Source organism: Malurus melanocephalus, unplaced genomic scaffold, assembly GCF_030028575.1.
Source record: "Malurus melanocephalus ecotype Western Australia unplaced genomic scaffold, MMel_1.1 scaffold_417, whole genome shotgun sequence".
Taxonomy (NCBI): Eukaryota; Metazoa; Chordata; class Aves; order Passeriformes; family Maluridae; genus Malurus; species Malurus melanocephalus.
Window position 1 is genome coordinate 255023 of NW_026623649.1, and position 25502 is coordinate 280524.

The 25502-nt window shown below is 41.8% G+C and overlaps 2 protein-coding genes across 4 annotated transcripts in view; one reads left to right on the forward strand and one right to left on the reverse strand.

Annotated features, from left to right (window-relative positions):
• Positions 1–4291, forward strand: part of GNB4 (G protein subunit beta 4) — a 30099-nt gene extending 25808 nt beyond the window's left edge. Inside the window, exon 10 of the mRNA XM_057379686.1 lies at positions 1–4291. Coding sequence (XP_057235669.1) covers positions 1–107 — 107 coding nt within the window. The 3' untranslated portion in view covers positions 108–4291.
• Positions 2231–25436, reverse strand: MFN1 (mitofusin 1). 3 transcript variants are annotated; one of them, XM_057379682.1, is made up of 18 exons: positions 25382–25436; positions 24324–24445; positions 23366–23501; positions 22123–22285; positions 21373–21497; positions 19823–19931; positions 18443–18550; positions 17683–17836; positions 17505–17572; positions 13035–13156; positions 11505–11631; positions 11121–11225; positions 10375–10477; positions 9157–9386; positions 8515–8670; positions 7840–8036; positions 7088–7222; positions 2231–6425 (listed from the first exon to the last, which is right to left on the reverse strand). In XM_057379682.1, the coding sequence occupies exons 2-18, from the start codon at positions 24436–24438 to the stop codon at positions 6356–6358; spliced, it is 2223 nt and encodes a 740-aa protein (XP_057235665.1). In that variant the 5' UTR covers positions 24439–24445; positions 25382–25436; the 3' UTR covers positions 2231–6355. The 3 variants fall into 3 exon arrangements, with proteins under 3 accessions (XP_057235665.1, XP_057235663.1, XP_057235664.1); XM_057379680.1 differs by having other exon boundaries at positions 25351–25426; XM_057379681.1 differs by lacking the exon at positions 25382–25436 and adding an exon at positions 25198–25241.
• Between the last annotated feature and the right edge of the window lie 66 nt (positions 25437–25502).

Here is a 25502-nt window from a genome sequence, read left to right on the forward strand (position 1 = left end):
GTGTCCTTGCTGGCCATGACAACCGTGTCAGCTGTTTAGGTGTCACTGATGACGGCATGGCTGTAGCTACAGGGTCTTGGGACAGTTTTCTCAGAATCTGGAATTAACTGGGAGCCAAACATGTACATTCTCCATTTGAGACCTGGAGAGATCAATGCTGCAGCCTATAGCTGTGAAATAACATTTCTACCTTGTATTTGCAGGTGAAGTTTTTCTATTCACTGATTATTACACAAAAAGGCTTTCTGTAAACTAGAAAACAAATCAAGTGAAGAAATAGGGGAGGGGGGAAGAAATCACTGACTTTTTAAAAGGGGCCAGCACACATAATCATGGTGACCGACAAACTAAGAGCCAGTCTTTTTGTTTTTGGTGGTTTGGTTAGATTGTCCTTGAAGGGTTTTTGCTTGTGCTCAGTCTGCTAATCCTGTACTTTTTTTTTGTACATAACAGAATATACACATTATAGCAGCAATCATGTAACATTTGTCTGTATGTAAAGAAATAYGTTTGCATTTTTTAAGGAACTACATTTATAGCTTTGCTTTTAACCCGAGATGTCACTTCTGAGTTTTGTAGTGGGTGAACTAGATTGCTGTTTTAAATGTTTTTGTGAATTTACTGTAGATAAAGTGAAGCCAATGGTATGTATGTGTTTTTTATAATGGAAGGCATTTGAATTTTTTTTTAAAGGCCCTGGAGACTCCCAGTTAATACCTACCGCCTTATTCACTCACTTCTTGACCTGCTTGCCTATTTTTGATCAGGGGGGTTCTTCCTTCAAGCCAGTGGTCCCTGGTCCATCCATTGGCAGTCATGACCTCCAAACACCACGGAGTTAACGCCAGGTAGACATGTACCAACAGCAGAAATAATTGGAAAATAAATCCAGTTTGAGAAGTTTTAGCTTCCTCCCTGCTGGTTTTTGCCCTGGTTATTCCACGCAGTCCATGGGTACARAAGCCAAGGGGCTGAGTGCTTTCCCTTTGGAAAGCTCAGCTCTGGCCAAACAGGTGGGTTTGGCCCATCCCAGGCTCCAGCTGATCTGTGCTCACAGTTCTGTCTCTGCAGAACTCATTCCACACCAGCTGAGAAATTCAGGAGGACTTTGCTTAAATTCCTAAAGAGGATTTAACTGTGCAGTTAATTGCTTGTAATTCCCCTCCAAATTCAGGGGCTGCCAAAGCACATCACAGCCAAAAGTGCGTGTTGTTAGTTCTGTGCAGTGTGAATTACCAAAGGAATTGTGTAACTTAACTGCACCTGTGTGACCCCTGAAAACTGCCCAGGATAACCTTAAGGGTGTGCTTGTTCTGCTGTGGTCACCAAGGGCTGTGCCAAAGGGGTTTCTAAATGCCAGTAGCTCTGCAGCTCTGACACTTTAAATAGCCATTTCTGCTCCTTCCCTGATTCCATTCTGATTTTAATGTTAGTGGCTTATAAATCTGACCAAGTTCAGTGCRGAGATGGGAAAATCAAGTGACTGATGCCCTTTTGAAACTGCCCAGGGAGGTTGCTTAACTTTTTGGTGCCTGGCAGCATGTCTGCACTCAYAGTGGATGTTCCCTTGGGAATCTGAACGTCTGTGGCTATTTTGGAACAGGGGATAAGRTCTATTGGCTTCTCTTAAGTGACTTATTTTAAAGATGGGAATTTTAAATCATCAGATTGGAAGATGATGTTAGTCATCATTCATTGGAACTGATGAGGAATCTGGGTGTCTCTGGGTCAGGCAGTTAAGAGAAAGGCCCAGAATCCTGAAATATCCAAATGGATTTCTGGCTGAGATGACTATTTGTCAACTTTGTGACATTTTTTAATCCTAAATTTCAGTACTTCCAGACTGTGCCTGTAAACTTGCCATGTCTATAGTGGTGAAGGTGCCAATAAATGTACCAATCAATCACGGTAAATTCACTTTTAAAATAAGAAAAAGGCGCTTCTTATACTGGAGAAGGAACATTTCCTAACAGCAGCCTGTGGTGTAGGACCAAAATCCCACTGTATTGTGTCTCACAGGAATTCCTCAGCTTTTTGCTTTGTGATCTGCATTAACAGAACTATTAYGGAATTCTTGTAACTCTCTTAAGTGAGCAGCTCTTTGGGATCTTGCAGACTCRGTTTATTTTTTAGTGGTGCATTTATTTTTTTTTTTAACTCACAGCTGCCTTGAGTGAATCATTCTGGAAATTTGTTACTAAGGAATTTTAAAAAAAATATTCTTTTTCTAAAAAAAATTTTTCCATAGAAGTGTGTTTTGAACCAATTTCCTAGTCAACACCTTTGCCRAGACAGGTGCCATTTTTACATTCTGGTATTAAAACTGGTTTCTACTTGTGAAACTCCAAAACCAATTTTACAGCTGTATATAACTTTTCTTACCAGTTCAGGTAGCCTGTAACAGTGGTAATGGCTCTTGTACAGGTATTACTGCGAATAACTTCACTGTCATTGTTGGATGGCTGTTGTCTCTTGGATTCAGCTGCTTTTAAAATTTAACCAAGGAATGCCAACACTTGCTGAGGTGTCCAACGACATCACAGAGCTCTGCCTGCCTCTGCTGCCCGGTCAGGTCTGAGGGGCTCCTGTGTCAGCACACGAGACCTGGGAGAAGCCYGAGCACGGCGGGGGAAATGGCATCTGGTGCATCTTTGGAGCTTGTAGGAAGCCTGTGATAGATCCTGCCCAGGTGGTGTTTGCTGTTCCATGACTGCCCTGGCCATGGGTTATTTTCTAAGCCTGCAGATTGCAGTATCTCAGGTGCTTTGTGGTGCCACGGAGTGACTCAGGCTGTGGCATTCCCTTCTTCAAACAGCTGGCAAGGACGTCTCGAGGTTGATGCCCCAGCTAAAATGGAGGTGGCTTTTATGGTAAAAGCTCAGACTCCTCCTAAAAGAAGGAAGGTAATAAAATAACCTTTGATAGATTTTACTTTAAAGGTGTTAACCCAGCTTTGAATTTCAAAGAAACTGCTGTRTGCCTGCAGTTGGCATGGGCCTGGGTGTGCAGCTTGTGAGATTTCTGACTGCACCATGACAGCAAACTCACTTGCAGCAGGTCTGGCAGCACTAGTGGGCACATCTTCACTGGCTTTAAAAGTTTGCTTACATCCTTAGCTGAATTTCAAATAAGTTGTGTCATTACAGAACTGGAGTAACCAAGAGCWTTGTGCCAAACGGTGGCAGAGTAACTCTTGCCCAGCCTCTCTTGTAAAGGCAATTGGTTATGGCTTGGGAAGCAGAACCATGTGCTTGGTGCAACAAGATTTATTTTATTCTGGTAGAGTTTGTCAGCATTTTCTAATGTGATTTAACTTTGCAGTAGAGAGTTGTCCSTTCAGGCAAGTGCCCAGCCTGGGCTCGTTCCCAGTGTAGCCTTGGCTGCTGTTTATTGGAGAAAGAGGCTGAGATTCTGGAAACCACAAAAAGCTGCTGTGGCTCCGTGCTGATGTTTGCTTGTGCACTTCAGTACTGTGGCCTGGTTCCATCTGTCTGCAGCCCTTTGCTGTCCTCTGCTGTGCTGAGCTGCAGATCCATGGCAGTGCTGACAGCTCCGTGTAGTGCCAGGATTTGTGCCATTCCAAAGGGAACACGGATCAGAGGCTTTTCCCTGTGCAGGACAGGGCCTGACCTTGCCTTGGCGAAGCCGAGCTGGTGCAGCAGCAGGTCCCGCTGTGTCCTTACTGTAATCCATGGGTTGGAAGTAGTTGACTCCTTACTTCAGTTGTGTAACTGCTCATCCCACGATGAAGTTCATACTAATTACTTTAAGGTGGAATGAAAACATTGTGAAAACATTCCAAGAGTTGTAGTCTGTCCCCTTTGGGGACACTGTCACCTCCACTAGGTTTAGTGCTGTGCTTTAAGATGTTGGTGAGAGTATTGGCTAATTGGACTAGTTGGTATCGATGGTTGTGTAGCAGAATGGCTGGTTTTGAGATAGCATTTCCTGTACAAGTACTTAGCATGGGTTGATGGTGCACTGTGTATCCAGTACTCTGGCATGCATGCTGGTCACACTCCTCCTACACTTCAGAGGCACCAGAGCCTTTTATCCAATTGCTGGTTATGTAAAATACATGCAGAATGTTAATGCAGTGTTGTTATGGTAAATGTGTGAACAGTGTTACTAATTGATATAACTGATAACAGATTACATGTGCCTGACATTCTTATACCACACAGTATGTTTAGGTTTTAACTAATATGGACTTCGGTGGAATAGTCTTAGGTATTTCAAGCCTTTGTTTTACTTACACAATGGTGCTCTCTTTGTGTTTTTCTTTTTTTTTTTTAAATAAAAGCATCTGAACACTTGTAGTACATATTACATCCAAAGGAGTCCAAAGCAAAATGCTTCTAAACATGCTTGATTTTATTTTGCCGTTAGTTCCCAGCATCTCTCRTCAGCTTTTTTTGTTTTGTTTTCACTTGTTGCTGACTACTTTGGAAAACTTCAGTAATGTTACCAATTATGAAGTGATTCTGCACTGCCTTTGGATTGTGTATGTATTCAGAAACAGTCTTAAAGCTTTTATTTAAGCTATTAAAAAACCAGGGACTTGTGCCATTTGTTCTTTAACAGTGCTGTTGTAAAAAGACTTCCCTGTGACAAAAAATCACTTGCTATGAACTTTGTTTATAGCTTTTTTTTTTTTTTTCCATGATGGATCTTTTTCTTTGTATTTGTACAGTGGCTCAGTGAAAGATGTTGCCATGAGTTGATATTGTAACCAATAAACAAGTGCTTTTCACCAGCCTGGATCAGCTATCCGTGTTGTGTCAGCAGCCCCTGGCCTGCAGGGTCCCTGGGATGGGGATGGAGCAGCCACACGGCAGCAGCTGGGACCTGTCCTGGATCTCCATTACCTGTGGGAGTGACGTGCAGGACTTGGACAGAGCTGCCAAAGAACTTACTGGAGCACAGGGATAGTAGTTTTTTTTAATAAATAACTTTAGAACACATGCATTTAAAGTTTTGTCTTGATACAATATCAATACAAATGCTCCACAAACAGAGCACTGATACACAGCTGTGCCCTCACCCACACCAAGGTGGGGCCCATACTTACTCGTGGATGCCACAGTTCCCCTCAAACCCACAGGACTCCCCATGCACAGTCAGAACAAAGACCTGAACACACTGGAGGAACGATTCCTTATCCTCCCTTAACGCCTCTAGCATTACATCTTTCAGGAAATAGATGCAACAGCCCTTCATTGCTGGAAAATAGCAAATTCCTATCCAAGAGCTGAATATTTAATTTAGTCAATGTTAACACTGCCATAAAAATATATAAATACTCTGAAAAGGCTTTTCTTTTAAAATAATTTTAAAAAGTCTAGTTAGAAAAAAGTAGATGTTGAATGATTGCAGATAGCAACAGCAGAAACTTTTAAAAGAGGCTTTGCTGGAGGTGAGCAGAGGTGAAGGACTCCAGCACAGCTGCCTGGAGTCTGACCTAGAGGAGACCTGTTCTGCAGGAGAACCAAGGGAGGGGTCAGGGAGGGATGGGGTTTCACCATGTCCTGCTCCCTGAATCCAGCAGCAGGATCTCCAGGTCACTGCTGACCCCCAACCTGCAGCAATCCTGTGCAGACCATCTTGGCAAACACTGCTGTGCCTGGCTGTGAGCGCGAGGCACTGACACACCTGAGCTCACCTGAGCACGGTCCATGTGCTCACAGGCAAAGAACCATTTCCCTGCTTTAGCACCTGCAAGAAATAGGTTCATTTGTACTTAACCACTGCCCTCTTGGCTCACTGAGGTGGCCACAGGGACCCTGAGCCCACTGCATTTCCTTAGTGCAGTTTACCCTCAGCTTTCACTGCCCTTAAAGAAAAGGGACCTTTTCCTTTTCTTTAAAGCACATTGGCACCTGCTTTCCAAACRTGGCAGGAGTCCTTTCCCATGCCAGTTTGTACTTCACTAAACAAAATCACACCTACATGGAAAACGCTTCATTCCTGGACAATTCCTAAGCAGCTGAAAGCAGGAAACTGGGATAAGCTCTTTTCCTGCCTAAGGTCCTGGATGCCAGGAAGTCAGACTTGCCACTGCTACATACTCATAAAAACCAGTGAGGATTTGGGGTTTTGCTGTCAAGTGCCAAAAAAAAATTAGTGTTTAAAGGTAATTTTTAACCCAAAATCTGCAAAACAAACAGAACACTCAAGAGTACCACAGCTCTTCAGTCTGATTCACCATCAGAGTCCAAGTTTTAAAACAATAAGTGTCACCAGAGTAACATTAAAAATAGAAATAATTTCAAGTGACTCCAAATAGCAAAGTGCCAACCTGTAAAATTTCTACTTTGCCCTACAAAGGAGCACCGGGAGGGTTCAGAATGACATTTTATTTACTCTTTTGAAGAAAATGTTTTGTGAAGCGATCTAGCTCGTTCTCAAGGTGAATGGCTTKATTTCTGTAAAACAAACAAAAGCAAGGGATTGATTTACTTGAGTGCCGGAACATGACAATGCAGAATTGACATCAGTGTTTCATTTCTATTCCTCTACTGAGACCCCCAGCACTAAGAAAACCTAAATGCAGATTTCTAAAGAGGTGTGTGGGGCCAGATGTTCACCTGACTGGTGGTGGAGGCCTGAGGAGGCAGGAGGCAGCAGCCCAGAGCAGGGGGAAAGAAGAGGAAACTACAGCTCAGGCTGCTTCCAAGTCCCTGAACCACCAATTGCTGGAAGTTGCTGCTCTGCAAACACCTACTGCTGGCACCACCAGTACTGACTCAACACAGCACAGCTGCTCTCCTGCTCTGGGGAGGGAGCTTTGGGAAGGTGCCACCCTTAAGTTACCCTACAGGAGACTAAAATTCTGGCCAAAGGCCTCTCCCTTACACCAAAGAGTGACAAGGGTAAAGATAATCTCAGAAATAGTATTTTTAGAGGTTAGCTGATTCACTGAGGCAGCAGCATACATTTTATTTAACACAGAGCTGTTCAGAATATTTTTGCATCCCTTTCTGCATCTGAGCTAACCTAGTTCAACTCCAGAGTTAACAGCAAGCACTCATAAATCTGAACTCAGCAGGGCTAAGAGATGCTTGTGGCTGATCACACCAAGACTTACCTCAGCTGTTTGGAGCTGCTCTGTATGTTCTCCAACTGATCTATTTCTTTGGACAGCCTAGCGATTTCTTTTTCCAGGTTTCTCTCAGTAATATCCACCTGCTGACAGAGCCGAGCAAAGGTGGTGGCCATTTCCCTAAAGCAAAAAGAAGTTTATAATTATAATTTACAGAAGTTTATGCTAAAAAAATAGTAAGAAATAAAATCTCACAGCACTGCAGTGTGCAGAACCCAGCAATCAAAGCCTCCAGCTGCTACAGGATTTACAGAATAGCAGAAAGCAGAACTGGGTACTTTTAAAGTAGAAAAAGAAACCCTCAGCACTCCAAATGCACCTCAGTCTATGCTTCAGAAAATTAGGCCTGCTAGTGCACCCTCTAGCCCCCTGGGTGCAGAATGCCTCTCCTGTGTAGATCAGAATAGTTCAGAAAGGCCATCAAGTTCRTCTCCTACAGTCAGAAGAGCCAGGACTGCTGGCTCAGAACTTGCCCATAGCAGCCCTTGGAGCAGAAGTTCTGCTCACCTTTACAGGGATTCCACTAGAATGATTTCTCATGTTTCTACCATGATGTACCAGACAAAGAGAGTCACCATCTTCAGAGCAACTCACACAGCCACACCCAGATGCAGACTGGCCTTTCCAGGTGCCATTTTAAACTCTTCAAACCCCCTCCCACTAAATGCCAAGGAACACTAGAGGTGCCTTCCTGCATCCTGCAGGACCAGTGAGGGGCCAGCCCATGTGACACTTACTGCTGCACCTGGTGGCTGCAGTTGGCACTGGTGAGGCTGACAATCATCTGCAGCTTCTCAGTGGCATAGTTCACAAACTGCTGCTTGAAGGCTCTCTCCTTGGCCCGCGTGGTCCAGGTCAGCCTCTCGTACAGGTACAGCAGCCCGTACATGCTCAGCGAGAACGAGATCAGTTTCCAGCCTACGGTCTTCCAAATCTGAAAAACAAAATCTYCATTAGCTTAAATAAGTTCTCCTTCAGAATAAAATCTAATTCCACACATTTTTTAAAAATCATCTCCACAGCCCTTTCACTGGATTTGTGTACGTAAATAAATTATTTYCATTATATTACAGCTACATTCTCATGAGCTGGTCCTCAATGCCACAGAGAATGTGTARGTTGCAGAAGCCTTGCTGCTCTTTCATGAAAGAAGAAGCAAGCTCCCACTAAACTCAAACTGAAGGAGGTACCATCAGATCAYCCTTTAATTCAGGCACTGAACACAATCTTCTGGCACAGAGAATATGCCCAGCTATCCTCAGACTAATTTCTCACTGTGGGTATCCAGGGCACTGCACGTGCTCATCTGGCCCAGTGTCAATCCATGACATTCCCTGGTACACCCCAAACAGGACAGAGCAGCTCAGCCTCTGCCATCCCTTCCAGCAGAGAATATTGCCAGTGCTACTTGCCACTCCGCCAACAACGATGATGCTCATGGAGGTCCGGGACGTCAGCGAGGCTAAATTCAACACCAGAGGAACCATAAAGTCATCCTGGGGCACRTTCTCAGGAGTTGTGGCGGGAAGGCTGGTGGTAGACGGGGTGCTGGCTAAAGGGCGAGGGATCTAGAAGATGGGAACATGGCAGCCTGAGTCAGAAGCATTAAGGAGCTACACAGGTGGGCTTTGTTTTATTTTCATATATTCAGGCTTTGATTTACTTGAAGGAAACCCTTCAGAAGAGAAATCTTTTGAGAAAGCTCCTGAAGAGCAGTAGAGGTTCTGACAATTCCTCCAACAGAGAGTAAGGATCTTCGGAGGGCTAGTTCTGTTCTAAGGATCCAAATACTACAAACAGAACAGGCTACTTAAAGGGCTCAGTCCAAACAAAACCCAATTTGTGTAACAGCTGTAGCAAGTTAAGGAGAGGTTTTTTGTTTCATTCTAACCCTGAATATACTCCAATAAAAACAACCCCCACCAAAAATATTTCACACAATGGGTCTAGGGAAAGGTAGCAGCAAGCATGTAAATAGCACTGGCAAAAATCAATATATTCTCATCAAGGTAAAACAAGGCACTCAACAGCAGCCCAAACTCTGAAGCACTCACATGTAGGTTTGGATCTGCTAGTCCCAGGAGTACTTTCTGAGCTTGTTTAGGACCCAAGAAACGGTTTACAAGAGAAGTCCATCCCAAAGARAAGTGGAACATGATATCCTCTTGAAAATCTGCACACAGGCTATGACAGTTTAGATCGTAGCTAAGGTCAAACTTCCTGCAAGGAACTAGCAAGTGCAGCTGATTCTGAACACAAGAAGGCAACAATGGTTTCAGATTTTCTAGAAGCAGAAACAAATAGTAAAAGTGAGTTAATATTACAAGAAGAGCATATTCACAAACAGCATCCTGGCACTGCTGAGCAGCTTTGTCAATTTAGAGAATCTAAACTGACCAGTTCATTATTTACTTATTTGTAAAATCAGTGGCATTTCAGCAGGATTGACCCTAACAGGGAAGGGAATTTATTGCTCTGATACAAGAAAACAGTCATGAAAATCAACTCACTGAGAAAGCACTGCTGGAAAAAAGAGGCAAACTAACTGAAAGACCTCTATCAATGGTCAAAGGATAAGGATGGAGTAAGAAAAAAAACTGATTTATCCATCAGTTCTGTGGTGYCATACAAAAAAGGCAATATTATCAYGTAAGAGTGCAGAAAGGTTCACGTAATTTCATGATCTTGCTCTGAATCTTTTATTACCAGGAACAGATCAATAGAGATGGACATGTAATAAAGTTACTACTTACAAAGAAAAAAAAAAAAAAAAAAAAAGGATAGTGCACAAATCCTTTGTGAAATGAACTGTTTTGCATTCTGGGTCTGGAGAGACCTCGGGAGAGCATTTTCCTGCAGAACATTTTTTAATAATTAGAGTACTTAGTGTATCTCTTGTGGAAGCCAAATTTTAAATGGGTTTATGAAAGGATTACATGAGTTTCCAGAGGACAGGTTCATTACYACTTGCTTAGGCCATTAATCCAGATGCAGTGTGTCAGTTCAGAAGTCCCTAAAAGGGAGAGGGATTGCTATATTTACCCTGGTTCATTCTTCTCCCCCAGCATCTGTTACTGGTTAATATCAGAAACAGGGGAATGAGCTWAACACTCAGTCTATGATGGCTTTTCCTTCATCATTTATAGCATCAATGTTAAGCATGAGTAAAAGAATTTTAAAACCGAATTTTCTTAAGATTGTCTTCCTTTAAATGTAAAGTGTTTCTGTTAACATTCAGTGTTACTGTTAACATTTCTCCTCCCTCCTCTTACCAATTATCTCCTGCTGGGACTGGTGAATGGACTGGTTGACTTCAGTGGAGCAGCGCTCAGCCAGGTTCTTTCCCAAACCGTCTTCTATGTGTTTGTTCAGTTCCTGAAGTTTTACAAAGAACACAAGCTCAACAATTTGTATTTAGCTAATCAGTTATATCATGTGGAGCAGGAATATGTTACACACTAAGCACCGTTATTTGCAATGGGAAGAAAAGCATGGGTCACATCCARCTCAGAACAGTCTGTAATTCCAGGTGGGAGCTATGGCAGTCATCATTACGAGGCAAATGTCTGAGCATAAGAGGTAAACACTGTTGTATGTGCCTTTAAAGCACTAAGTTTRAGGAGGAATTCACAGAAGTTAAAAAAATCTAAATGGTTTTTATTAAAAGCGTTGGGTATTTGTAAGCTAGTTTTACTTTTGGATCTGTTTGATTTTAGGAGTAATGAAAATTAYTTATGTAASGTCTTCATGTACTRGAAGTGAAGACAAAYAAATTAAGAGCTGCTCTACTACTACAAAGATGGTGGAAACAAAAATTAAYTTCTTTCCAAAAACTCCAAAAGCAGAGAATACTTTCAGCCTTTTTCTGTTCTCGGTAGAGATATGCACACTTCAGAAAGCAGAAATCCTGCAATGCTCAGACAAAATCACATAGAATCTGTGCAGTTTATGAAAATAGAGAAGTAGAAATTAAGGGAAAGACAAAGAGCCTGGCTTCAAACCATGAAAGAAAACTTACCGTCTTATAGTGCTTCAACACTTGAGGAGAAGGGTGAAAATCGGAATAAAATTCATCAACTAAAACTGAAAGCCGGCAAATCTCGTCAGACATGGCAGAGGAGACCTGGAAGAATACAGGAAATACATAAAATATTTCTGCTACCTTTCCCAGACAGAGTGAGAACAGACTACTACATGAACAGTCCCAAAAAATGGTTCAATCAACAGACAGTCAGGAAAGACTGTCATTTTAAGCTTGTATTTTCTCTTTTTTTTATATTGAAAAATGAATATTCTAGACATTTCAAACATACTTGCTGAGATGTGTGGGCTCCAAAAGGAGCTGCCTGAGAGATAAGGCAACACTTGGATCTGGGAAGTAGTTCCCACAGCCTTTACTTACTTTATTTTCGACTTCCTCTGTAACGCGTTTGATTTTTTCCTTGGTATCTTCTGTCAAAATGTTCAGCTGATTTCGAACGAAGTCCAGCCTGTCCTTCTGATCTTCTCGCTCTTCCATGGAATGGACTCTAACCCAGCAGAAAGGAAATCACCATCACCAGTATGTATTCTCCCAGGGAAGATCCACAAAAGCTGGTGTGGATCATCCAGCTGATGGTTTCTGAGCAGCCAGGGGGATCCCAAATGACAGTGGCTGCCCAAAGCAGAGGCACTGCTTCAGAAGGGCTGAGCAAACACAACTCAATACCAGCATTTCGAATTGTTATCATTGTACATAATTACAACTAAAAAAAGGCATGGGGAATCAGGGGCCTTTAACAACTTGTCCACCCTGATTTTAAAAAAAGGGTAAATCTGATCAAACTGCTGCTCACAAATGGCACTCAAATACTSCTTAACAGTGATGTGGGTCTGATAACCCAACAAAGCAAAGGGGACATGGCAGAAAGCAACCTTGTCACAAACAAGTCTCTTTAAAATTGTTTGACCTATCACTTAAGCAAAAATTCCAGAAAATCAAAATTCCATCTTGAAGGGCCAGCAGAAACAACRAATAGCAATTCAGACTAAGAGGGGTCACCACAGACATTTTGCTTAAGTCAATTGACAGAAAGAAGTAGAATATCAGAATATTTTCAAACGTTTCACAGCATGTTTTCATGGGATCTGACAACGTGAGACGAGTCAGTATGTAAACAGGCAGTCTGTAAAACTGACATATTCAGGGGAATGAGTGTGTTTGACAGTGCAGTGAAGTCTGTTGAAACATAAAGATACATTATTGACAGGCAGGAAGGAGATGGATGGGAAGGATTAGTTGTGACAGCAAGTTCACTGTGTGCAAGAAACACAAGGAGGCAACAAAAGTGAGAAAAAACACCACACATATGCAAATCTCAGAGGATACATGAAACTACCAGACAGAGCAGATGAGCTGCTATCATTAGCACTAAAGGATTACACGAGCAAAGAGAGAATACAGATATTTAAGGATGCAATCTGGAAAGGGCCAGAGGCCAAGCCTCTGTTAGCTCATCTCATTCCTCACAGTATTCTAATCACTTGCAAATTAAAGTGTCTACATCCTCCTATTTTTTCCTTCAGTGATACTGTTCATAAAAGTAAAGCAGGTCCAAACATTACCTCTGAAATGCTGGATACAGCTAGAAAAACTTACAATTTTAAATATTTCTGAAAAAAGGTTTGAAAACGCAACTTTAAGTCAGTAATGAAGAACAACAAAGCAAACCAAGACCCCTGTACAGAAGTCATAGACCAAGAACACAACTGAGTGGGCACGTRAACAATGGAAAAACTGACATATTGACACACCACAGAAATTGTCTGTTTCTTACCAAGCAGAAAAAGTGAACTTTACAGTCCAYGATGGCCCAGGAAAATCACCAGCACAAAACTGGCTCCGCAGATGATCTGGACAAACCAAAGCCAACCAGCCCTCCAACCCACCTACCTTTTCTCTGCTGCTGCCACGTTTATGGTGTCCATAATGTTTTTCACAGTATCTATTATCTGTTTAGCTCTGATAGTGTGCTGCTCAAACTTGGTTTTCACGGCTGACTGCGAGATACACTCCTGCGAGGGGCCCAAGCCACAACACATTACTGCAATTCCATGCCAACACATTCAGGAATTTCAGAAAGCACATGCTGCCAATTCTACCATGAACTTAAACCAGTGGGAAGTAAAAAGGGAGAAAGTATAGAGAAATTAAAAGACAACAGAAACTGAAATCTCAAATGAGTCTGTAGCAGCAAATCTGCCTTCATGTTCATTCACAGTAATGTGTATAGGTTTTCATTCTTTAAAAATAAATGAACAATGTAAAGAAAAAAAAAGAAAACTCAAATGAATACATAAGATAAATCTATCTATTTGGGAAATTTTCAAAACCATTTTTTGAATTACAAATGTCAAATATGAATGCTGGCAATATGGCCTGGCTTGACTTTTCTTTATTGCACTACAGTCTTAGTTTCAAGAAGCAATTCTGTCAATAAAATTTGATATTCACATGTCAATACTGACCATCCAAACACATAATTAGGAATAAGAAAAAAGGGKTTTTTTCACGGGATAAACAAAGTTAAGTAGTCCTTAAAATATCAGTTTCTTTGCACATTACTGAAGTATTAAACAAGTCAGTACAAAATGCTCTAATGATACAATTTCTAATCAATCTGCTACATTGAACAGCAATTCAGAAAYACAGGACAGTAACCAAAGAGATCTTGTGTTTGAGGGGAAAAAAGCAAGCAGTTGATTTCCTTAAACCAGATCTAAGGGATTCTTAAATTGTTCTCCATCTGTGGATTCACCTTTAATGGCACAGGTTTGAACTGCTTTTAGAAGACTTGCCTATGGCCTTAGCATATGGTGTAATAACAAGTTTCAGCTATCTAAAAATAATAGATGAAAACAAAAATAAACAAAATGGTTTAAATATTCCCTGTTCCTCGACGAAGCAGATCTAGAAATCAGCAATGAAAGGCCAGAGTTTCTTAAATATCAGCACATTGTAAGAGCTAGACTAGTCACAGAGCAAAGAGTCTTCCCAGCRTTAGTATGTGGTAGATAAAAGGATGACAGTCACTCACAACACAATCAGAAAATCCAAGTTAAAGCACTAGGAAAAACACAAAGGTTAGTTAAACCACAGGGAAAGATAAGAGGAGGACAGCAGCAGTTTTGTTGTTGGTCTGTAAGTATTTACTGAAACAAAGTTACACATTTGTTTCAACAGTCTAACCAAAACCAGTTACCTTCCAGCCCACTTCCAGTATGGCAGGACAGTCGTTCAGTGCCCATCATGTTCTGTATTCCATGCCCAGGCAGTGCTGGGGAAGGGCTCTGCAGCAGCTGCCTCATTCTGCCTCTGCCCTCAATCCCATTTACAGTCAGTAGTACTCTTCCCCCTGCCTCTCTCCTCCACTAATTCCCACACCACTTCCACTGACAGTATTTTTAAGAAACTTGAGAAGCACCMCAACCTAAGGCATGGTGGTGTTGGCTTTATGTAGGATATCCACTAAGCACTGCACACAATGCAGGGTGCAGACTTTTCYTTGCTGTTTCAATAAGACATTTCTATGTACCTCTCTGTAAAATTTCAGGAGATAAATTGTCTACTTTTTGTTATTCCTCAGAATAAAATTTAGAATTGATCAAGAATTCAATGCTTCAATACTGCCTCTCTCCTCTTGTTTGTTGCAATGCAGCTGRCATACATAGTAGCATCACTCTTTAAAACTAGGTACAGGAATCTTTTAACACACTAATTTCCCACTACTTACAAATGTTTCTGGTAATGCCTGCACCAGTTTTTCTTTTAACAACTTTAAATAGCCCATGCTTTGCAGACAAACATGTTTATTCTAGTTTTAGAATGATTTTGGCCCTCACACAAAAGTCTACAGAAAAGCAGTTACAAGCCTTTCAAAAACAGCCCATTTTTTTTTTCTTGTATCACAACTAGCTAGCACTGGTGGGTTGTTTCTAGATTTTTTTTAAAGACTCTTATTTATACTGAGCTTCTATCAGTCCTGGAATGAACACGCTTTCCCATCAGGGAACTGATACTAAAATCAGAAATGTGGAAGTACTGGAGAAGTAACAGTTCCTCTTCTCAGCCCATATGGAAAAGAGGAAAAAGCTGTCCAATTTCAGTGAAGACAAAAGCAGAGTGAGAGAACACAGGAGGAGCAAACCCAGCAGAAATAGCCAGGGGGAACATGGCACGTGAACAGGTCTGTAAGAAAGGTAACAGATWACTTGGGAACATGAGCTGGACAAAAAACTGAGAGATGTTTGGGRAGTCTGAGCAGGGCACCTGCATAGGGCAAGGAGCTAAAGGCACGACAGACAGACTGAGGCAGAGCAGGAGTCAGTGTTTGATGAGGACAGACAGAATCCTCTGTGCTCTCATCCCTTCCTTTTCACACACTGGAGTGTAATCCAAGAGTCTTGGGGCTTGCAGCTCCTCTGTCAGGAAACAGAGTAAAAGCAAAATGCTTTAGGCAGAAGTGCTTAGGCTGTACAGCATCTGAGTTTGGTCTGGCAGTGCACAAGGCACGGTATCAGGATTTCACACAGAATGTTCTCCCTGAAATATGATATTCCTCATTAATACAGATCCTAGAGCTGGCAAGCAGAACTGATGACAACAGCATGCTGATGTCAGCAACATTATCAGCCCAGGTGACAGWAATTTGAGTATTGGGTCTGAAGACTTCAGACCTGGTGAACCATTTAAGTATCAGCCTTGCTTTAAAAGCACACAAACTGCCACTGTAACTTAGGAAACTGCCACAAAACCTGTATGTGAAAGAGACTGCAACAGCAAGTGCTCAAAATTTAAATTGGTTTGGCAGTCTTAACTCAGCACAGTTGTCATTCTCTTYAAATGATGGGATCACACTCCTATCCAAAGCCATTAATAATTATTTTAGGATGAAACACAGCTGAGCTGGGAAGAACACTACAGAATCTACTCTCACTGTTGGAGTCAGGTGTGTAGCAAATATAACACACTGTGAAAGAAGAAAAAAGGTTTATTTAAGGCCACAGAGTGCTGTCACAGAATTACTCCTTGTCCCAGCCTCTGCCACAGAAACTGTCATGATTGTGATCTTGTGATAGGTATTTCTCATTGTGGTGGCCAACTTGTCTGTGACATCTGATTTACAGATGTGCTGAGCATTCACAGCACCACATCATTTAATAAGCCATCATYCATCTTCATATTGAAATATTCTAAGCATTGAGTGTTTAACTGTAATAAGAAGAGATTATGCCAAAAAAAGCTTTGGGTACAGAAGATGGCAAAATACATTAAAGGACAATAACTCATTGAGAAGCTTAATTTACACTTTTTTTCCTGCTGGCTCCAAGTTTCCTACTATAATTCTGAGGCAAAAAATTGCAAACAAACTTAAATGTTCAACTACAACATGTAGTAGCTAGTAGCTAGTGACACAAGAAATGTCATATCTCATGGAGCCAGGGCTTGCCAGGACCCATCATTTCAACACTTCAGTCACCTATCTTAAGAGTGTGGATAAGGATTAAATTTAGYCTGACATTTTCTTGCTTATGCAAGACTGAACCAAGCTATTATTTTAAAACTTTTCTGATATTCACACACATCATTACATAACTCAGTTTTGCTAGGGTTAGATGGGTTTGTTGTAATGCAAGAAGAAATACTTTTCAGAAGTAGTTAGATTTTTTTTTTTAAATACTCATACACAAAACCACTGAGGCAGACCAAAGAGGCCTCCTTAAGATATCCAAGAATGGCTTTTATTAATTGAAGTTATCAAATCAAGTCAGATGGATCCTATCACAAAGAAATCACTCAACTGTCTARCCAGTCCTACTTCTGTAGAAACTGTGAACTCCAACTATGAATATGGCTAAACTGAGGTGGAAGGGTGGATTCTGTACAGCACAAAGGATTCAAGAACAGTGTTAGTGCTCAGAGWAACAGAGCTAAGAGGTACGTAATGGTGATAGATTCAAAACTCTGGCTTTAGAAATTAAAGTAAATTTTTAGATTTACGATGATGAAACTGAGTTTCTTACTGCAAACATTCACCAATATAGCTAGAAGTGATATGCACATTTCAAGACCATAATTTTTTCTTATACAGACTATTTTGGTATTGAGATCTCAAAACATAAGCTATAACTTTTGGTCCCTCCCCTCACTGAATAACACTCCTTTCCAACAACTACCTGCTCACCTACTCAAGGTGAGAAGGTATGAACAGAATCCACAGAAAAGGCAAAGCTGCAGATGGTTTAAATACCTTACACTCMTCCACTTGCTGCTATTGGTAATGCTCAGTAGCATTAGGCTAAGCATAAGAAAAAGCTACCTTTGCAATAAAAACAGGCAATCTAAAAAGCTCCTCATAAATACCTCAAATATCTTCTCAAAATGTTGAAATTCTTGGAATCTTGTCTGAAATCCTTCAGCAAGTGCTCCACCTAAGAAACAACAGATCATAAGGAAGACAGMAGGGACTGCATCCTAAATATATTTATCAGGTTTTATAGTGTTTTTCTGTATTTGAGGAAAAGCAGGGGTTCCTACACACCATCCTCTGGCATTCCTTGGGCCTTTTGTCTCCTGGCACTCAGAACTTCTTTTGCCGAAACAAAGAAGATGCGATTTCTTGCTTCTGCAGGATCAATAACTTTGAGCTCATCGACCAGGAAAGTCAGACAGCGCTCCATGTGCTGCCTACGCACCTAAGGAAAAGGTAAAAAGCTCATCAAAAAAGGTAAAAATTAAGCTGTCAACAAATCACAACATCAGAGTCAGAAACAGATGCTGAACCACCTCTCTGACAGCAGATGCCTGCCAATCTTACAGAGGCAGCAGCTGCTTTAACTCCTTTAAACAGAGCGGGATGCAACAATATTTCCTTATACAACTGCATTTATGTAGTTCAGAGATCTCAGCCAGTTACTGGGGTACACAGAAATTCTCACTGCAAGCTAGCTGCTGTTGGGAAGATCTGAAGATCCAAACTGTTCCCATCTAACACTGCACTTAAGAGGTATAACTGTATAAACTGTGCCCTCAGGCTGCATTATCACTGCAGAAATAAAAGGTAATATAAATAAGATTAAAAACAAGCTTAACTGTTGGGGATAAAAAGTTCTAAAGAATTTTCCCATTACTTGGCTGCACATACTGTCATTTGAATTACAGGTTTCTTTTTGCTTGGAACAAGGAATAACTTGTTTCCATTTTCTGACCATGTAACTTAGCCTTTCATTAATAAGACAAAGCTTGTGTTTCCATACCATTAATTAACTGCCAACCCATACAAGAGGCATCAGTTCACTCACATCTTCCATGTATTCTGGTTCTGATGCAGAGGCATCCCATCTRTTATTGAGGATGAAGATGTTTGGCTTGGAAAGTCGTTCATTCACTTTGTGGAAAAAATGTTTCTCCTAAGAATTAAAGCACAAACAGAAAACTCCCCAGACATCTAAACCAGTCACATATTCTTCTGTAACAGATTTAGAAGTTTATCCAGTTTTTTAAAAGTTGATTAAAAATAATTCATTTGTATTAAAACCCACAGATATACAGGCTTAGGTAGTTCAAATGTCATCAAATGTCTTAAAACCATCACCAGTGCTAAAAGTCAAAGACAGTGCAACTTCTCTAGAAGTTTGTACAAATAAATTCAAGAAACTGATGCCTGATTAAAACACTGAAGTCTCCCTTATCTGAACTACCAAGATTCTCCTGTCAGATCTGGTTTTACACTAACTATTCTTCAGTTCAGCAACATCAGCTTGAACTACAGAGAAGTAACATTTCCTGCATGAAGACATATGATTGAGACACYGCAAACAAAGTCATTGATGAATGTCTGAATTTAACAAAATTAAAGTGTATTTAGGTCTCTTGCCTGCACCTAGAACCCATTATTGCAGTTTATAAAGTCATAATGGGTAAGTCGTGATGGAAAGAGTCCCCACTCAGCAAAGTGAAACAGAAGAAATCTCTGGGTTGCCATAAACTTTTCCAGTCTGCAGCAGGACACCACGACCTGGACACAGCACTGGAGAGCCATTATACTCCATCAGCTGGGAGTAAGCAAGTGCAAACAAGATCACTRCTGCAGAAATCAAAACTTTGCCTAAGGAGAATTGATGAGGGAATAGTAGAAGAATCACGTTTTCACAAAAAAAAAATCTCTGGTAATGTAGCAGAATAATGCAAAATATTCTCAAACCTGTTAAGGTAAGAGGCAAAAATAATGCTTAAGGAGGATAAGAACAGTTGTCATATGCTTTATTTGCAGGATGACTTATGTTATCTACATAGCAATGGGACGTTCACTGAAACAAAATTTAAAAACTTTTTCCTTTAATTAAAAAACCCCAGAAACTGCTATACACRTTAGGTAAACAACTTATTTAGATTTTGTCCATACTAGAAGCCAAAAAGTGTCAATTGTGACGTAGAAGAGAAGATAAAGCCACAGACAATTAGGACACTCAAGGCAGAGAAAGTCAAACCAGTAAGAAATTTAAATTTCCTTCTCCTTTTCCTAGTGAGRGATATATGTAATTTCTTGCCTCCCAGCCCCAAATCCTATTCACAAGATCTAAGTGCAGTGATTAACTTTCTGTAAAGGTCTCAGCTATTCTGGTTATGGAATTGCTGAATATTTAAATGAAGAAGTAGCATAAAACCATTGCACATCATACCGTGTTCATGAGAGTTGATTCAGAATTGGCAACCAAGACRAACACATCAGCATCTAAGCAGAATTTGTCAATCCAGCTGTCCAGTTCTGTAGTGACATCTGTGCCAGGGCTGTCGAGAACAAAAAACACAAACTCCTATTTACACAGCAAAGAAGTTGATTTTTATAAACTGATAAAAACAGAGTGGAAATGCCTAAAGGCCTCACAAGAAGTCACAGAGGTTTGTATATTGAGGCTGATGCCTACCTCAAACTTAAGAYAAACACTGCAAAAGCCAATTACCATCTACAATTTATCAGTCACTTGATCATGATGCCACCAACTCATTCCAAAATGCAATTTCTGATTAGTAAGTATGCACATGTAATTGCCAAGTGAAGTGACAGGCAGTCCATCAGAAACCCAGATAACCTCAAACAATGGTTCCCCTCCTTGGATCCTAATTTTAATCAGAAGAGACAGTTGYTCATAAATTTTTTATTCATTAGTAAAGTCCAAGTCTAAAGCAATATACTATGCAACCTGTGCAACCTGGATTTACTAMGAAATCAAAATGAAGTTTAAACTACAGTGCTGTCAATTTTTAAAAAACCCACAAAGTGGAATATAAAGCATTAAATCATGTTTGCAACACCTAAATTATTGCTGGTTCAAATTTTCTCAATTTAACAGTAAAGGGGTGATTTGCTCTATCCAAGCATCTGAATCTATGCTCTTTTCCCTTTACTTTTTACCTTTAGYAACTGAAACTGCAGATTAAATCATGCATCCAAGAAAATAAAGACAAACTCCCAGTGATTTCAAAGTACAAGACACAGGTGGAACAAAAACTACTGCAATTTATTAGAATATACTCCTAATAGTATAGGAGTATACTATAAAGTGTTGTTTTGTTGAACAAATCATTCTTAAAAATTCACTGACACCTATGGGAATTACTCTCAAATTCAGTATTTATTGACTTACAATTTAAGTACAGAACACCTAAAAGTCTGGAAAGCTATTACCAGGTTATACTGCAGTGGCCAGAAACCACGGCATTTGGCATAGACAAAGCAACCATTTCTTTAAACACATAGGAAATGCCAGCCTAAGACAGGGCACACACAGCTGGCATGGTCACAACCACATTTTGAGGTCACCCATTACTTTGGTATGTAGGCACAGCAACTCTTTATCAGAAGCTCCTAAAAATGAAATCCACTTTGTTTATACTTCACATGATCAGTCTGAAGCATTTCGAGAAAGGAAATGGGCAAAAGGTTGTTGCTGCAACAACCCTATTCACACTTCCATACTGTTTGTTTTAAAGGTAGTGTATCCTCAGCCAAAAGCTTTTCCCTTTTTCAGCTCAGTCACAAGACACTTGTCTGTTCTAACTGCTACAAGGGCAGAATCAGGAGGGTAATGACAAGCAGTATATACAAAAGAATAAACTCTGTCCTTTCAAACAAAAAAGCTTTTCAATAATGTTGAATCTAAACCAMTTACTTTTCTAGTTATAATGGCTAATTTCCTTAAGAAAACATTTATTAAAACAGAGAAGATACCTGTCCACTAAAACCAAATCATCTCTCAGCAGGGCACACTTTGACTTGGGCCAGAAGACATGGACCAGACAGCCAGCCTTCAAATCTTTATCCATGTGAAGTGCATGTGCCAGCTGATTGACTGTCTAGAGAGAGGATAAAGAGAAAACAAATGTGAATATGCATCTCAAACAAATCTAATTCAGTTCTCAAGCAAACTTGGACAGGATCTACCTTGAAGAGGGTAACAGAGTTCATAGTTTGTTCTGGTGAATAGTTGTGATTTTTTTTTTTTTTTAAGCTCTTTGACTCACCACCATCTAAAGAACAAGTTGTGCATTGAAACTCGYACAAGAGTTTTTTTTGAGCCACAAATGTTCCCTACAGGGCTGGACTGTGTGCTACTGAGCATCATCATGAATTTGCCTCAGAGGTAACATAACAGCATAAGCAGTTCAATAAGCACCATAAGTCCAAATAAGGGGCACATTCCAAATCCTTAATCAGTAACAGAACTTACTTAATCCTATAAAAATGAATCACTCAACATATGCTGTACTACAATGAGACACATGATAGCTCTTTCTCTGGAAAGGCCAAAAAAAATTGCGAAGCGTAGGACTTTGATTAGTTTGTTCTTCCCTCCTAAATAAGAACTTAAAAATGCAGAATGAGTGAGCCTTATATTTTTGTTGGACTTGAATTGATGTTAAAAAGAGACCCTTTGAGAATCAGTTCCTGTGAAAATTGGCATGCATCCAAGAAATGTACCTTGACACTCTTCTTTTCATCTGATCCTTCTGTCATAAGGTAAGCCTTATCTCCATCAGTTCCTTCCACACTGAGGAAGCAGTTTGTGGTATGGCCAATCCCACTGGGAAGTACCTTATCCCACAGCATTGCATTAATGACTGAACTTTTCCCACTGCTTGTTCTAGAGAGATGAAAAATAAAAGTACTTTTAGCAGAGCACAGCAGCATTAAACACACATTTGTGCAGAACTGAATGCACCCCCAGCAGAGTGCACCAACCCCCACAGAGCACAAGCTGTTTGGGGCCCAGAGCTCCAGCCAGTCCAGCACACCTGGCCAGAAGAGAGCGGGGAGTGCTCATTCACAGGAACTGGTCACCAGCTCCGTATTCTGCAAGAACTGAAGTCCTAAGCAGTGTTCTACTTTGCACTAACCCTCTACCCCTCACCCATAACTATTTGAGATTCAACGATTACACAACAGCATGAAGTTACGTAGACTGTAACTCATTTTTGAGCTACTTCCAGAAAAAGTTCAGTGCACACTGCAMAACAGTTCACAAATTAATTCAAAATGCCAGAGGGGGAGTTCAGTTCTCTTTTTCCTGCTCTGAACTTTTTCCTTTTGCAAAAGCAACTTCTATCCCACATCACAGACTGTTAACAGTTAAAACTTAAAAAACTTTTAACTTTTTGAAATATCAAGGCTGGGATATTACTGATTTCTTTATTCCAGAGCCTTTTATAGATTTCCTTTAAATAACTATACTTATAGCAAAATAAAGGCAAGACCACCATTGTACCCATTTTTTCCAATACTATTACAGAATTTTTAGAAGCATGAAGATTCATACTCCAAAAATATGTAGCTACATGTTTAAACGGAAGCATAGAAAAATTAATCTCCCTGAAGCAAAGTGGACTAGCAGATCATATTGTTATTGATATCCTTAAAATAATCTCAAACAGATCTATCAGACTGATGTTAMAACCAACCAGGCAACTGTCTCTGTTTTTCTTCAGCTGCTTGTAGACAGAAACATGAACAGCTACAAGATTAGCTCTTCAGCACTTCTGACCAAATACAAACACAAGTTCTCAGCAGGAATAATCCAGAAAAAAAAAGTTCAACAAACAAAACCACCACTTTAAAAAAAGCCCAAAAACCATTCTGGAGAAGATGACAACCTCAGACCTTCCCAAGACCAAAAAAAAAAAAAAAAAAAAAAAAGAAATTAAGTTCTGGTAATTCCATTCATTACCTGCCAAAAAATGCCACTTTCATATGTCTCCGTGCGAGCACCTCTCCAATGACTGCCAGCTTGTTTTTATATGCTTGTATTTTTGCTAGTTCATCTTCTGTTGCTATATGTTCAAGCTCTGGGTTCTTGTATGTGGCTACACACAGAAATGAAAAACATAAAAGCAGTCACACAGAGCATGTGCTCCATGATACAAGGTGTAAGTTATCAGTACTTCACATGCCAACAAAGACCTGAGCAAATTTTAATTACAGTGGWAAAACAAAACAAGCAAAACCACACCACAGACACTGATACCAGCCCTTACCATTTGAYAGCTCTACCACAAGCACTGGTGAAATCATGAYATAAATCACTTCAGATCAATCACCAATCCAACTGCTGATACAGCAAACCTGTGAGCCTGTTGTGCTCACTTCCCTGGTTCTTTGGGCCACCTGTKTCCTTCAGAAAGGAAAGCCAGGAYRTCTCATGGACACACCAGCTAACCTGGGCTGTCTTCCCCCCACTGGGGTGATGAGCAGCCAGCTCTGTGTGGCCACACAAGTTTCCTCACCACTAAAACTTATGAGGGTGTGACCRGTAGGTTCCTAGCATTGCACCACTGATGCACCCTTCTGCTGAAAAATGGGAGAACCTGTTTTCCTGCCTTCACYCTTTGCAAAAGGAACCACCACACAACTATCAGTCCAGAGTGGTTAAGCTTTCACTCTCATGGAAAGGAGGCCAGGCTGCCAATCCAACTGACTTAATCAGCTTTTCAGGTATGCAGCCATGCCAGGCATTCCTTCCAGCACAAGTTGAAAAAAACCCCAGTGTCAAATGAAAAATGTGACTGTTTCCGAAGGCCCATGTTTATACAAACAGCACAATAATAGAGAACATAATTTACATTATGCTGCTGTAAAACATGCTCAAAGCAAAGGACAAGGCCCTTGTGTTAAAGGGGAARGCTCACCTTCCACAAATGCTGCTCCCTCAGTAACATAGTCCAGCAGCTGATCGAAAATGGCAGTGATGGTCTTTTTGGCCAGCACAAAGTGCTTCAGTGGAGAGACAGAGGCTTCTGCCATGCTGCTGCTGCAAGGAAARAGGCACAAAMGTGACCAAAACATTCGGTACACCCAGATAATTCAAAGTCATACAYCGTTCACACAGCCATTAAAAGAACAAAATCAAACAAAAGCGCCCAAAGCTCTAAACTCCAAAGGGCACTAAGCTCAGTTTGCGCTGTTTACTCTGATCTCCTCCCCTCATTAGGGGTGCCAAGAGCGGCTGGCAGAGCTCGGGGTCAGGTTCGAACCCCTCTGGTGCGATCCATCCTGGAAACACGAGTGTTTTCCCTCATCAAACACAGCTCCCGCCTCCCCACAACCCGCAGGTCAGCACGGTCCCGATGGCCAGCGAGGACGGGCCCCGCTCCCTCACGGAGCCCCGCCAGGTTGAGGGGCCGCGGCGGCCCCGGTCCCGCATGGAGCCCTAGGGAGCCCCGGTCCTTAACGGAGTCCCGGCTGAGTCCCGGTCTCTCACGGAGCCCTGGCTCGGCCCCGGTCCTGCACGGAGCCCCGGCTCAGCCCCAGTCCGTCATGGAACCCCCGGTCTCCCCGGCCCCTCACGGAGCTCTGACTCAATCCCGGTCCTCCACTGAGCCCCGCTCCTGCATGGAGCCCCGGCTCGGCCCCAGTCCGTCAGGAACTCCCCGTATCCCCGGTCTCTCACGGAGCTCTGGCTCGGCCCCGGTCCCGCATGGAACCCCCGGTCTCCTCGGTCTCTCACGGAGCCCTGGCTCGGCCCCGGTCCCCCACTGAGCCCCGCTCGCCCCGGTCCCGCATGGAGCTCCCGGTGCCAGCCCCTGTCCCTCACGTAGCCCCGCTGGTCCCGGTCCCGCACGGAGCCCTGGATCAGCCCCAGTCCGTCACGGAACTCCCGGTCCCTCACGGAGCCCCGGCTCAACCCCAGTGCCCCCGCTCGCCCCGCTCTCTCACGGAGCTCCCGGTGCCGGCCCCTGTCCCTCACGGAGCCCCGCTGGTCCCGGCCGTGCCCGTCACCGCCGCCGCCGGGACGGGGGGCCGTCGTCACTTCCCTTTCCGCCTCCCGTGACCCCGGGAGGCTCCGCGGCGCCCGGGCAGCGCCATGT